Source organism: Aspergillus lentulus (assembly GCF_001445615.1).
Source record: "Aspergillus lentulus DNA, contig: Alt08, strain: IFM 54703, whole genome shotgun sequence".
NCBI classification, from domain to species: domain Eukaryota; kingdom Fungi; phylum Ascomycota; class Eurotiomycetes; order Eurotiales; family Aspergillaceae; genus Aspergillus; species Aspergillus lentulus.
The window spans coordinates 2,754,553-2,767,629 of record NW_028322118.1 but is presented as its reverse complement, the minus strand read 5'-3'; the positions used below and the strand labels follow the sequence as shown (position 1 = coordinate 2,767,629).

The 13,077-nt window shown below is 54.0% G+C and overlaps 2 protein-coding genes across 2 annotated transcripts; both read right to left on the bottom strand.

Moving 5' to 3' along the window:
• Positions 1–245: 245 nt before the first annotated feature.
• Positions 246–7,330, bottom strand: ALT_4156 (acetyl-CoA carboxylase ACC1; the record flags this gene model as incomplete). Its single annotated transcript, XM_033558236.2, has 4 exons — positions 246–1,031; positions 1,088–6,844; positions 6,907–7,077; positions 7,166–7,330. 4 exons carry the CDS (start codon positions 7,328–7,330, stop codon positions 246–248), a joined length of 6,879 nt encoding a protein of 2,292 aa, XP_033414127.2.
• Positions 7,331–10,035: 2,705 nt separating this feature from the next.
• Positions 10,036–11,899, bottom strand: nde1 (nuclear distribution protein NudE; the record flags this gene model as incomplete). Its single annotated transcript, XM_033558237.2, has 2 exons — positions 10,036–11,595; positions 11,663–11,899. 2 exons carry the CDS (start codon positions 11,897–11,899, stop codon positions 10,036–10,038), a joined length of 1,797 nt encoding a protein of 598 aa, XP_033414128.2.
• Between the last annotated feature and the right edge of the window lie 1,178 nt (positions 11,900–13,077).

Genomic DNA, 13,077 nt, shown 5'->3' with positions numbered 1-13,077 from the left:
CATTACCAAAGAACATCAGGCATAACAACGTAATGCATACATAGTAATCCGCGATGCAACCTCCAAAGCCCATGCAAGACAGAACGCAGACAAACCCGCAGTACAAACAAACAAGACCCTAACACACCCGCCTTGTATAAACCATCTTCGATGTATGTCAAGTGATCAGATAATTGCAAGATATGATCCAGTAAGGTAGAAAAGATATGAACGGGCAGGTTCCATGTTGAACTCTATTTTATTTTTTAAGACGACCCGAGGTACTTGAGCACGGCCTCCCTCTCCTCGACGGGCAGCATGCTGAGAACCTGTTGCACACCCTTGAGACCGCCCTCCTTGTTGCTGATGAGTAGCTGGGCGATCTCGGTGGCGACGGAGTCGGTCTTGAGGGCCTCGATCTTCATCTGGATGGCCTTTCTGTTCTCCTCATACCACATGGCGACCTTGCGGTCGTCATGCTCGAGTTCCTCGTCCAGCAAGCCGGTCCACGAGTGCAGGGTGCGCAGGTGCTTGGCGCGAGGGCTCTCGGTGGATGGGGCTTGGCCGTCGACGGGTCCGGTGGCGGGGATGGCGCCGGTGGCCTCGCCGGAGACGGCGGCGGGAGCAACGGAGACCATGCGCTTGAGGATGAGCTCCTCGCTCAAACGGCGGCGGACACGCCAGTAGAAGAAGCGTCTGGCGTTCTTCCAGGTCAGGGCCTTGCGGATGGTGTTCTTGGCCACCATGCGGCCGGCGCGGTCGTGGAGATCAGCGAACTGCAGAGCGATCTGCAGGTAGACAGGAAGGAGCTGCTCTTCGCGAGCGGCCATCTTGGCTTTGATCTCTGACAGCTGCTCCTTGCTGAGGGATGGGTCCTCGAGAGAGCGACGGAGCTCGCCGTAGGTGGGGTCGAGGCGAGCCATAGTGTCGAGCTGCTTCTCACGGCGGTACTTGATGTTGACGATACCTTCGGGTTCGAGGACACCACCGCGAGCCTCCTCGTCAGCGTACATCTCCATCTGGTCGGGGTTAATCGTGGGATCGATGACGACCTAGAGGACTGGTTAGTATTTGAAAACATAACACAAAGAAACAATAGATGACTTACCCATGAACCACCACGAAGTTCACCGAAGGGTGGGATGTAAACAAAGATGGGCTGCTCGTACTTGACGAGAGCGTCAACAATGTAGGAACCGTACTTGAGGACCTCGTTGTACATGTCACGCTGACCACCAGAGAAACCTCTCCAGTTGGCCAGGATCATGACGGGCAGCTGCTCGCCATTGTTGAAGTCACGGAGGGCCTGAGCGGTCTTGAAGGCCGAGTTGGGGTACCACACACCACCGGCTTCCTGGCTGATCAGCTCCATGGAGTCAGGGTTGGCAGGGTCGGCAGGGGTAACGTTCTCAACGGAACGAGTCTCGACAGCAATGACACCCATAGGGATGCCACCGAGGCGAGCACGACCAACAACAACGGTACGAGCCCATCCACCAAGAGCCTCCTCAAAGGATCCAGCATCGAACAGGCCAGGGAGGAAGCCTTCCTCATCCTCCTTACCAGCGATGAGCCAGCGGACATCGTAGGCCTGCTTAGGCGGAGGGTAGTAGGCGACATCGCGGTCCCAGTCATCGGACCAGGGCCGGATGGGAATGGGTGCACCCCTCTTGTCGGGAACGAAGGACATCCACTCGACGATCTTCTGGACACCCTCAAAGTCATCGGTGGCAGTCATGTGAGAGACACCATTCTTGTACATGATCTGAGTACCACCGAGCTGCAGGTTAGACGTGTAAACCTCGCGACCCAGCAGCTTGTTGATGGCAGGGGCACCGGTCAGAATGATCGGCTGGCCTTCCACTTGGATGGCTCTCTGGCCCAGACGGACAAGGTAGGCACCAATACCAACGGAGCGGCAGGTGACCAGAGTGATGGTGAAGATGTCCTCGTAAGCGCGCGAGGTGGCTCCGGCGATGAGACCAGAGCCCTTCAGACATTCAACACCCAGGCCATCCTTGGCACCAATGATAGTGGTAATCTTGTGGCGCTCTTCGCCCTCATCGTGAATGAGCTCAGTAATGACCTCCTTCTTCTTGCTGGCATCGAACTTTTGCTTGACCTCGGGAGTGAGGTAAAGGTACTTGAATCCAGCCTCGGGCTTCTGCGGATCGTTCCAGGCCACGGAGAAGTAGGGGATCAGCTCATCGGCCATACCGATGCGAGCACCGGAGTTGGCAGAGAGGTAGATACGAGGGATTCCAAGCTTCCTGGCCAACTCGGTACACTTGTAGAAGAACTTGTCTTCCTGGGGACCGAAGGAACCGATCTGGAAGGTAATGTCGTTGGCAACGATGATGAACCGTCTGCCTTCGGGATACTCCGGGGTGCGAGCAGTAACGATCCATCCAACCATACCGTGGGTGTTGGTACCAGGGCCTCTCGAGATTTCGATCAGGTTGTCGGCATCATCGAGAACAAGCTCGCTGTACTCAATGCACTCGCCAACCGCGGGGCGCTTGCTGGCCAGGGAGGGGATCTTGGCCACAGCCTTGGCCCAGCTGTTCTGGAAGGCCTGACGGAACAATTCGGGGAAATCGTAGACGTACTGGGTGCCCATGAGATGAGCCTTGTAGCGCTTGGGCTGAAGCCACTCCTTGGTCGGGTAAGGTGTGGAGACAGGACGCAGGTGCATGGAGCCGAGCTTGTTGGTACCACCGATGCTGTGGAGGAGCCATTCGCCCTTCTCGGACTTCTTCTCGATGTACAGCTCAACCTGGATGATGAAGCCGTAGGTGTTGGTGATGATCACACGCAGAGGGTAAGGCATGCCAGTGGCAGGATCGGTGCACAGGATACGGATCTCGGCACCGGTGACACGGAGACGCCAGAGACGTCGACCGAAGCGCTCAAGGAAACCGGCCAGGGCCTCTTCCACATCCTGGGGCTGCAGGTTGAACACCGGCGAGAAGTTGATGAAGATGTGGTTAAGATCAGAGTTGTTGTTGCCGATGATCTCCAGCGCATCCAAAATGTCATTCATGAGACGGTCAGCCTCGGAGATGAGGTACTCCGCGGTGGGAATATCGTCACGGAGACGGCCCGGGCGCACCACAGCACGGACGAAGTAACGCTTGTCGACGGCCTTGTCGTTCTCGGGGCCCTTGCCGATGGCCTCGTAGACGTGGATGTTCCTGTTCTCGGTGAAGACGGGCTTGATCTTGAACTTGGACAGACGTCCGAGCTCAAGCTGGAAGGCGAGCGCAGGTTCGCTGTGACGGATGCTCTCATCTTCCTCGTAGGTAGGTCCACGGAAGGTGAAGTAGCCAGGGTAGCTGCCGTTCTTGCCGCAGATGAAGGTCACACGGCGGACGCGGCGAGCGAGCAACTCCTCCCTGAGGCCGGCAAGAATGCTGCTGATCTGAGCAACGATCTGGTTGTCGTCGAGATCTTCGAGGTCGCGGACGGCCACGTTGCAGACACCGGTCAACTCATTGTCAGACTCAATGCGAGGAGCCGGTCGGCGCTTGCCCTCCAGGTCTGCAATGAGCCCGTTCTCACCGGGCTTCTTCTTCGAGCCGGCACGAGGGAGAGCCTCCAAGGCCTTAGGCAGCTGCTCCTCGGCGTCTTCCAGGTACTGAACCGGGACAATGACACCCTTTCTGAGGGGCTCATTGCTGCTGTCGTTGACAAGGTATGACATATCGCTGATGGAGTTGAGCCTTCTGAAGGGGCTGGACTCGGTAGTGGGTGTGCTCGGCGTCGACATCTGGTTGGAGTGGACGGAACCAAACTCCGGCTGTCCAAGCTTGCCTAGCGTAAAGTCCCAGGAGACCAGGGGAACTTCTCCGTCGGGGTAGTACTGAATACCCTTCAGTGTGTAGGCCCTGTAGGCGCGGCGAATGTAGACCTCGAGAGCAGCCAGGGTGACCCACGGGTCGGGATGAACAAAGAATCGGGTAAGCACGTCGAAGACGGTGTACTTGGAGTCCACCACTTCCTTGAGGACGGAGAATTCAGGCTCCCGGTGGTCCCAACCGGTCTCTCCGTATCGGGATTCGACAACAGAGGACCGCAGGATGAGTTCCATCTGAGACATACGCTCCTCCAGAGAGGGAAGCGCACACTGGATGAGGACCTCACGGGCCTTGAGAGTGACCTTGGCGGCGGGCCGCGACTCAAGTTCAGTGAGCTTCTTCAGGACGGGCTTGAAGTACTTTGCGACATTGCCAACACCAGGCTGGTTGGGGCGGTACATGGCCAGGATGGCCAAGATCAGGTTGTTCTTCGCGCCAATACGGCTGTGTGACAGAACAGTCTGAACGACGCTGCCAATGTCGTCCTTGTTCTCTTCTCTGAGCTTCAGGATGGCATCTTCGTCACGGATGTTGCGGCCAGAGAAGAGGCTCTCGACCTTGTAGTACTGCTCCAGCAATCCAGCGAAGACATTGAACTCGTGGGCTTTCAAGCCGTCCATGTACTTGTTGATGACCTGCTGAAGAGGGAGGAGAGTGGTCCTGAGGATCTCAGCGTCGGCTGGGTTGACGTTCTCCTCAATGAAGCGGGAGATAGTCTTCTGCAGCTGCTTGGCGGGGAACTCGGCCTTTCTGGCGTGAGCCTTTTCGACGATGCTCTGTAGCTGAGCGTCCAGCTTCTGGGGCATGCGGGAATGAAGGGCAGAGGACTGAGCGTTCCATTCACCGTAGGGGAGCTCAGGGTCCCGCAGAACCTCAACAAGCTCCTTCAGAGTGGTGTTCATGATAACTTGGTTGTCATAACCCATGAGGATGTTCTCGAGAATGCTGTGAAGGAGGGAGAATCTCTGAGGAGGCTTGTTACCGACCACCTGCGGGGGGCCAAGGTCGGGCAGCTGTCCGGTGAATGGCTGAGCATGCGTGACACGAGACGGGTCATCCAGAGCGAGAATACCAAGGATATCACCGGCTTCGAGGGTGGCACCGGGCTGCTTGATGAGCTGGACAATACCATCTTCCTGCGCAATCAAGGGCATGTACATCTTCATGACCTCGACTTCGGCGAAGGCCTGACCAGCCTTGACGTGCTCGCCGTTTTCGACAGTGAACTTGACAAGCTTTCCGGGAGATGGAGAGCGGAGCTGAGTAGGATCATTCTCCTGCTCCAGCAAGCACGTCTTTCCGTCGACACTCAGACGAGTTGCAGCCGCTTCCTCCTTCCAGTAGACGTTGTGACTGCGACCGTTCAGCAGAACAAGCAAGCCACCGTCAGCCAGAGCACGAACACCGACCGAGCACTTGGATCCGTTGATGAACAGGTGGTAGCTGTCCAAGCCGGCTCTGGTTGCGGTGAACTTGTAACGCTGGCCCTCGTAGATGAAGTCCACGGGGAAAACGGTCTTGAGGACATCCTTGGAGGGCACCTGACCCTTTTCGAGGCCCTTGCGATACTCCTCGACACCGGCTTCGCTGGCCAGATGAGCCTTGGTGACCGCACCGCACAAAACAGCTACAATGGGATCTGGACGCTCCGCGGTCAGCTTGTTCGAGATGAGCTGGTCCAGCCATCCAGTGGTGATGGTGTTCTCCTCGAAAGCAGGCGTCTCCAGCAGCTTGATCAGGTACTCGACCGTCGTGCGGAAGTCACCACGGATGCTCAACTCCTTCAGAGCAACAACCATGTGTTTCCGCGACGCCGAACGGTTCTCACCGTAGGCGAAAATGTGACCGAACTGACTGTCGGAGAAGCTGTGGATACCACCGGCGGTACCGACGGAGAAGTAACCCCAGACGTTGGACGAACTGCGGAAGTTCAGTTCGTGCATGGTACCGCTGGAGGGTTTGAAACCCTCGCCGGGATCTTCGGAAGTGATACGGCAGGCGGTCGTGTGTCCCTTGGGCTGGGGGCGGCGCTGGGTCTTGAAGCTCTCTTCGCTGGAGAAGTCGAAGTCAATCTCGGACGAGGTGTTGGGGTCGACACCATAGAGCAGACGAATGTCACGGATGCGGTGCAGGGGGATACCCATGGCGATCTGCAGCTGGGCGGCTGGCAGGTTGACACCGGAGACCATCTCAGTGGTGGGGTGCTCGACCTGAAGACGAGGGTTCAATTCGAGGAAGTAGAACTTGTCATCGGCGTGCGAGTACAGGTACTCGACGGTACCGGCGGAGACGTAACCGACCAGCTTTCCAAGGCTGACAGCAGCACGCTCCATGGCCTGGAATGTGGCGGGCTTGGCGATGGTGACGGGGGCCTCCTCGATAATCTTCTGGTGACGACGCTGAACGGAGCAGTCTCTGCCGAACAGGGAGATGTTGTTTCCGTACTGATCAGCCAGCAGCTGGACTTCCAGATGCCGGGCATTGCCAGCCAACTTCATGATGAAGATAGGGGAACCCGGGATTTCGTTTGCGGCGGCATTGTAAAGGCTGATGAAATCCTCCTCACGCTCGACCTTACGGATACCCTTACCACCACCACCTTCGGAGGCCTTGACCATCACGGGGAAACCAATCTCCTTGGCCTTCTGCAGACCTTCTTCAGGGGAAAAGGTGCAACCCCGGTTGTAGACCTCGTCGGGCACGGTGACAATGCCATTCTCATCAATGGTTACATCGTCAACTCCGGTTCCTGACCACGGAATGCAAGGCACACCAGCATGCTGTGCAACGATTGTCGAAGAGATCTTATCACCCAGGGAGCGCATGGCAGAGGCCGGAGGACCGATGAAGATGATCTTCTTGGGAGAGGCAGCCAGAGCTTCGGGGAGTCTGGGGTTCTCGGATGCGTGACCCCAACCAGCCCAGACGGCATGGACGTCCATTCGCTCGGCCACATCGACGATCAGCTCGACGTTCGCATAGTTGTTGTTATTTGTGCCTCCGGGTACCTGAAAAACGAGAAGATTAGCCATTTGGCGACCTTTCATCAGCCAGACTTGCGACTGCCTACCTCGACGTATTGATCGGCCATTCGAATGTAATCAGCGTTTGCCCGCAAATCCTCCGGTGTGGCCATGACCGTGAATTGAATGGCTCGTTCGTTGCCGAACGTCTCGTAAGCCCATTTCCGAACAGACCGAATCTCCTTGACGGCTGCGATACCGTTGTTGGCAATGAGCACCTAATCAACCAACCCAACCACATCAGCAACTTTGCTCGAATTGCAAACGCAAGGCCATTTTCTCGAGAGTCGGGGGACTGCCACTCACCGAACTAATGACGGAGTGACCCTCATGGTTGGCAACGAAATCCTTTACACTGCTTGGAGGTGCTGCGTCCAGGTGATTCCCACCGATGAAATGTGAGGGGAGATTGTGTTTGGCCGCACGAGAGCTAACGTGACCGTTGCTCGAGCTTCCGTTGGGGACACCCATGACGCTTGCAGTTTTATTATAAATTATGCAATTCCCATGCAATCAATGGCTATAGCTTTTCGAGGCGCGAAGAAAAGTGATGACGCGAAAGTAGGAGGAAAATCGTGTAAGTCGTAGTAGTACAAGAGAAGAGGGAATGGTTAAGATAGAACCACAATGCCCCGAAAATTGCGATTCTATCAGAGAGCCTGGGAGGAGGCGGCGTACAAGGATTAGGTCGTAAGTAACAAGGACAAAAGTACTAGGATGGGATGGAAATGGGTCCTCAGGCTGGTCGCGGCAGAAGAAGAAGAGATTGTCAGCAAAGTGTTTGGATTGAGCCAGCAGGGGGAGCCAGAGGAATAATAATAGTGGGACGGGGAGCGATTCGAAGGAAAGCGGAAATAAATGGGGACAGATGACGGATCCTTGTTGTCGCAAACGGAGATTGTTATACTTACCACAACCACCAGAAAAACCCGCCAGGAATGCTAAACTGCTGATGATTGGCAAGATTAGAAAGGGAATGAGAGAGAAGAAGAGCAGAAGAAGAAAAAGAAGAGGAGGAGAGTTGGGTTTAGATTAAGGACTTGATCTAGTTCTACCTCCAAAAGGGCTCGACACCCAGAAGTCCGAGACCGTGGTTTACTTTTGGGCTTGTGCTTTGGTTATCCAGTAGATAGTTGGTCCAGTCAGATACCTGAAGCCAAAAGTACGCCGTTCCCTGCACTATCCATCGAGAAGCAAGAAAAAAAAAGGCCGAGAGGGGAAAGAATCCACCGAAAAAAGATATCCACTCCCCAAAGAGCGATCCCCAACTTCTGTCCGCCGCTTGTTGTTGGGCCCATGACGTCTCTTCCCACCAGATTTCCTCTTCCGCCCCAGGCGCGTCCTCAATGCATTAGAATAATACCTAATAAGTTCCCTATCTGGGATCAACCATCGATGACGCTATACCAGGTACATATTTAATACTGTGCATATCACTCCAGCTAGAGAGGTACTGATTCGATATCGTCCGTTCCCATGTATCTCGGTCTCGATGCCAAGTCAACAAACGGCCCCATCACATGTTTGTAGCGGTATCTATGATCTCTATCCAGTCTACAGAATACGCAATGAAATCACGCTGTGAAGATATACTCCCCGTAGTCCAAAAGCCGAGACATCACGATCGCGAAGTGACTGCAATCTATCTACCCGAAGAGAGTCATACTCTGCAGAAAGTACAAAGAAGGATCTAGACTAATTTGCGGACCTCCGCTCGGCGCCAAACAGCCGGGGACTCGGGACATAGGCGGCACATACGAACACACATTCTCCGGAGTTACTATACTCCGATCATCCTTCTGCCTACAACTCAGTAGATACTCATAGCGATAAGTGATCCCTATGACGCTGAATTATTCTCAAGTCTTCCAATCTTTTCTATCCTTTAACAGAACCGCAAGTCCATCAGACAAATCGAATGAACGGATCGGCTCCCGAGCGCCGAATCCAGCAAATATGCAAGATTCTGCCTTAGGTACTACCGTAGGTCCTAGTACGACCGTAGTAGTACCCGCCTAACCGCATCGAGACATGTTGACGCCCCACACCCCTCCGCCGCAACCAATCACCAACCAAGTATTTGCCAACCGCGTTGGGACCTTGGGAAGAGATCGCCCTCAGCAAATCTGACAGTGGCGGGAGAAACGGGGACAGGGAGTCCGCGCTCTGCATCTCTTTCTGGTATGGTGCGCTCGCCAGTTGCCAGTTTCCCGTTAAGGGTGCATGTTCGGTCCGAACGGGCAGGGCACTTTTCTACCCTAGGTACGGACTCCGTAGTTTCTACAAGGATTCTTATACGAGGACAAGATTTTAGTTCGATTTTGAGTCGGGCTTTATGAGCATGCTACAAAGCACCTCGGTTTCTGGTGAAATTCGGAGTTTACGCCTGAAATAATACAAACATAGTCATGCGAGACTGCATTGAAGAATGCCTTGGGAACAAGGAAAGCAAGACGGATCGAAAGACCGATCTTCTAATCTATAAGTGATCGATCGACTGCCATACTTTGGTACAGCGCCAGGCACAGCGCACCGAGTATCTAGGTTGCTAGGAGGCCCCCCGCTGACGTACCGTCCCTTTTGAAAGTCGCTATTTCTCCACAAGCATCTGGACGATTATGTCCCTGACCCAGACCAGACCTTGATTTGTTACGAAAAGAACCAAAAAGTATGTAACGAACTGTCGCTGGGTATTCTCTAACGCCAAAGGCAACAATAAGTAGTAACATGAAACGAAATCTCCAAGGAAAAGTAGTGCTGAGAAACAGCTTGGACGCCCCAGTGCCGTTGCAGAGCACCGCAACGGCTTCTGCGAGCATGTGAAACAAAATGCACTATCAGACGCGATCCCAACTCCGCCATCCACCCCGGACAAACTGTACAAATCAGTGACTATCCTTTAACAAGGGACTAGCAGAGAAGAGAACACTCCAACAAAGGTAATCCCTCATCTATGATCAATCTTCTTAGCGTCCAGCCGAAAGCTTCCAAGGGACGCCTATGCTCCAATCTGGACCTGACCTTCAAACTTACAACGTCTTGAGGGTATTATGTATGTAAATGTAGGATAAAACGAAACGGGCTGGTTCAGAAGGACCCCTTCTAAAGTGGGTCAACTTCAAGGCACCGGACGGATACATCGTTCGAGTACCGCCGGGAGATCCGAGCAGGTCAATTTAATAAGTTTCTCCAAGATCGGTAATCTTGGAATTTCTCTCTGGTGGCCCCATGTCGCCTTCCAACCGGTCAAAGCCAGTGCTGGTTCTCAATGTCCGAGGCGCTGGGATACCAGAGATCCCGCTTGGGGTTCTTTTCTTAAGTCCAGTCGGCGTGGAGATGGACGGAAGCCGGGTCTCGCGGATCTCGCTGATCCTGGCCCGTAGAGACATATGCATAGCAAGATCCTCGTCCTCGTCAATATGGGCCATCCCATTGACGGCTCCATTCTGATTAGAGGGGTTGCTGAGCGATGACCGGGGTCGGCGACTCTCTGTGGTCGGGTTGGTCGAGTAGTGTCCCAGCGGTGTCTTCGTCCGACTCTGGCGGCTCTCAGGGCGTGTCGATGGAGTCACGCTCGGATGAGTACTGTGACTGACAGAGCTGTGGCTCGAGTAACTAGTGCGACTGCTTGGCCGACTATCCCCCTGTGTCCTAGCACCAAAGGACGGTCGACTGTGCGGAGCATAAGAAGGCACACTATCACCGTCTCGAACAGACGAGCTAAAACTACTCCCGCTCAACCGTTTGCGCGAGTTCCTTCGGGCTGTTATTGTAGATGCAACCGGACTCTCGCCCAATATCGACCCCGAACGAGAAGACGTACGAGACGGTGAATCCGACGGGGGTGGCAGTTTGGATTTTGCAGATTGGACTCTCTCTTCGAGCTTCTGCATCTTGCCAATGAGTCCACGGATTTGATATAGTGAACCCGACTTCGGCAGCCCAGACGACCGGGCATTATTAGTATTCTTGTTGGTGTTCTCATTGGGCTTGGGCTTGGGCTTGGGCAAGCTGGGCCGATTCGTAGCTGACGGCGTGGGGCGGTTATTCGTAAAGGCATAGGAGGTTGCACGCGCGTGGTTGTTATATTTCTGAGCCCTGGACCCATGCAGCGACCGGCTGCCAAATGACGAGTCAGAAGCCGAGGCCTTCTGAAGAGGGAAACCAGGCATAGCATTCATTGACTTGCGCAGGCTGCTCGACGACTCGGATATCGGCGGTGACGGAGGCGTTGCCGTGGCGGACATGAGCGAGGTTTTCAATGTAGGAGTCGAGAATAAAGGCGAGGAAACTATGGATGAAGCAGGCGAACGATTGAAGAGATCCGGTGTCTGTGGTGTTGATGGACTGCGCAACGAGATAGGCTTCCTGCGTCGGCTGTTTTGCAGTTCTGCATTCCGGAGCTTTTCGTGGATGATTTCCGTTTCGATCTTCAGATCCGAGAGCTCGTCTCGCAGACGCTGATTCTCGATGCGCAAGTTCTCCCGCTCCTGCTCTCCGGTTCTGATTTCCTCTTCCAATAAGACTGCTCGTTCGATGGCGACGTTGTACTTGGACTCCAGATCCTCCAGGGACGAAGTCGTATGCCGGGCTTGACGTTCATAATCATCGTTTGCGACCTCGATATCGCGCAATTTCAGCTGTAGCGTCCGGTTTGCATCTCTCAAAGTCGTGATCTCTTTCTGTAACGTGTTCTGGGCCGAGTTGCCCTCCGACTTGGACTGCTTGTACTTGGTCTGCCGAGGAAGTCACAGATTAGCCCTCAGTCCATCACCAGCAATGAAGGTAAACTGCCGATCTGACCTTCCACTCCTCGACCTCATATTTCAAGCTATCCACCTTCTCCTTCAACAACCGTTCCCGCTTCTCAGATGCCTCGATATCCTTTTCCAGCTCCGCCTCCAGCTCACGACTGGAGGCCTGGAAGTCCGCTAGCTCAGCCTCTAATTGCTCATACTGCGATTTATACCATGCAAGCTGATCCGACCGGGAGCTGGTACCGTTGGGGCGAGCAGAGGAAGAACCATCGGCCGAGGGCATTATTCCGATACCAGGGGGGCGGTATGACCGAAGACGGGCACGGAGGTCGGGCACAAGAGCGAAGGTGACGACTCACTTTCAAGCAGTGACTTGAAAAAACAGTGAGAGTGTCGCCAGGAAACAGCTGGAAACCGAGTTCATGCACGCCGCGAATAGTATCAACAACCGTGCGTGAACCGGTGGAGGGGACCCCTCGCGGAGGCGGTGTCGCAGTTGATCGGGGGTTATAACAGAGACTCGAAGAGAAGTGATGAAAAACAAAGAAGAAAAAATAGAAATGAAGAAGAGAAAACAAGACCAGAATAACAGAAGTTGAAGACCGAGAAGATCCAAACTTACCTTTGCGGAACCCTCTCAGAGGGGGCTGGTCGAAACATGGATGATTGTTTTGAGGGGGGTTTGTGATTGTGATGGTGATGTTATCCAGCAGCTGGATTGGCGTAGAGACTAGACAGATAGATAGTGCCGTGTCCACGGGAACAAAAACAACCTCACCAACTGGATTAAGCACTAGCATACGGCTTTAAGAGTACGGAGCGCTTTAGGTACCTAAGTACCTTGGGTGCTCATAGTGTCCGCAGTAGTTGGCAGTAAGGTACCAGTTAGGTACAAAAGGTACAAGGCTTGGTACCTGACGACAACTGTCACATGGTAGTAATAATAATAAATGAATCAGTTGCGGTAGTGTAACAAGTACTGTATGTTACCACCTCATAAAAACAGTACTAGTCCTAGAGTGGTCTAGTACCGGTCTCGTCCTTCAGCTCGACTTCCACCGCCCGCGATGTGCGTATTCCGACGATCAAAGGTCAGTGACTGCTCTGGGGGCATGCCTCATGGGCAGTGGAAGTCTGGGGCAACAAGAAAGTGATCTAGAGTTTATTATTGCTTGATTCCCACTTCCCAGTTATATTCCCTGGTTTTGGCCCGGTAAGTTGCTATTGTCCACTTGTTTTCCCTCTCTGCTTGTTTTTCCCTCCTATCGGACTCTGACGGGTACTTCTTCCCTCCTTACTCCTTCACCTTCGGTCTAGTCTCCAAGCTAGGGTGGTAGATCGAGTTATATCCACGCACATCATACTACTCTCAGTAGACCGGGGAGTTGCTTCCACGCACATGGAATCGATAAACATCTACCCTTCCGGTCGATCTGAGATGGCCATTGATCTTTTATTCTG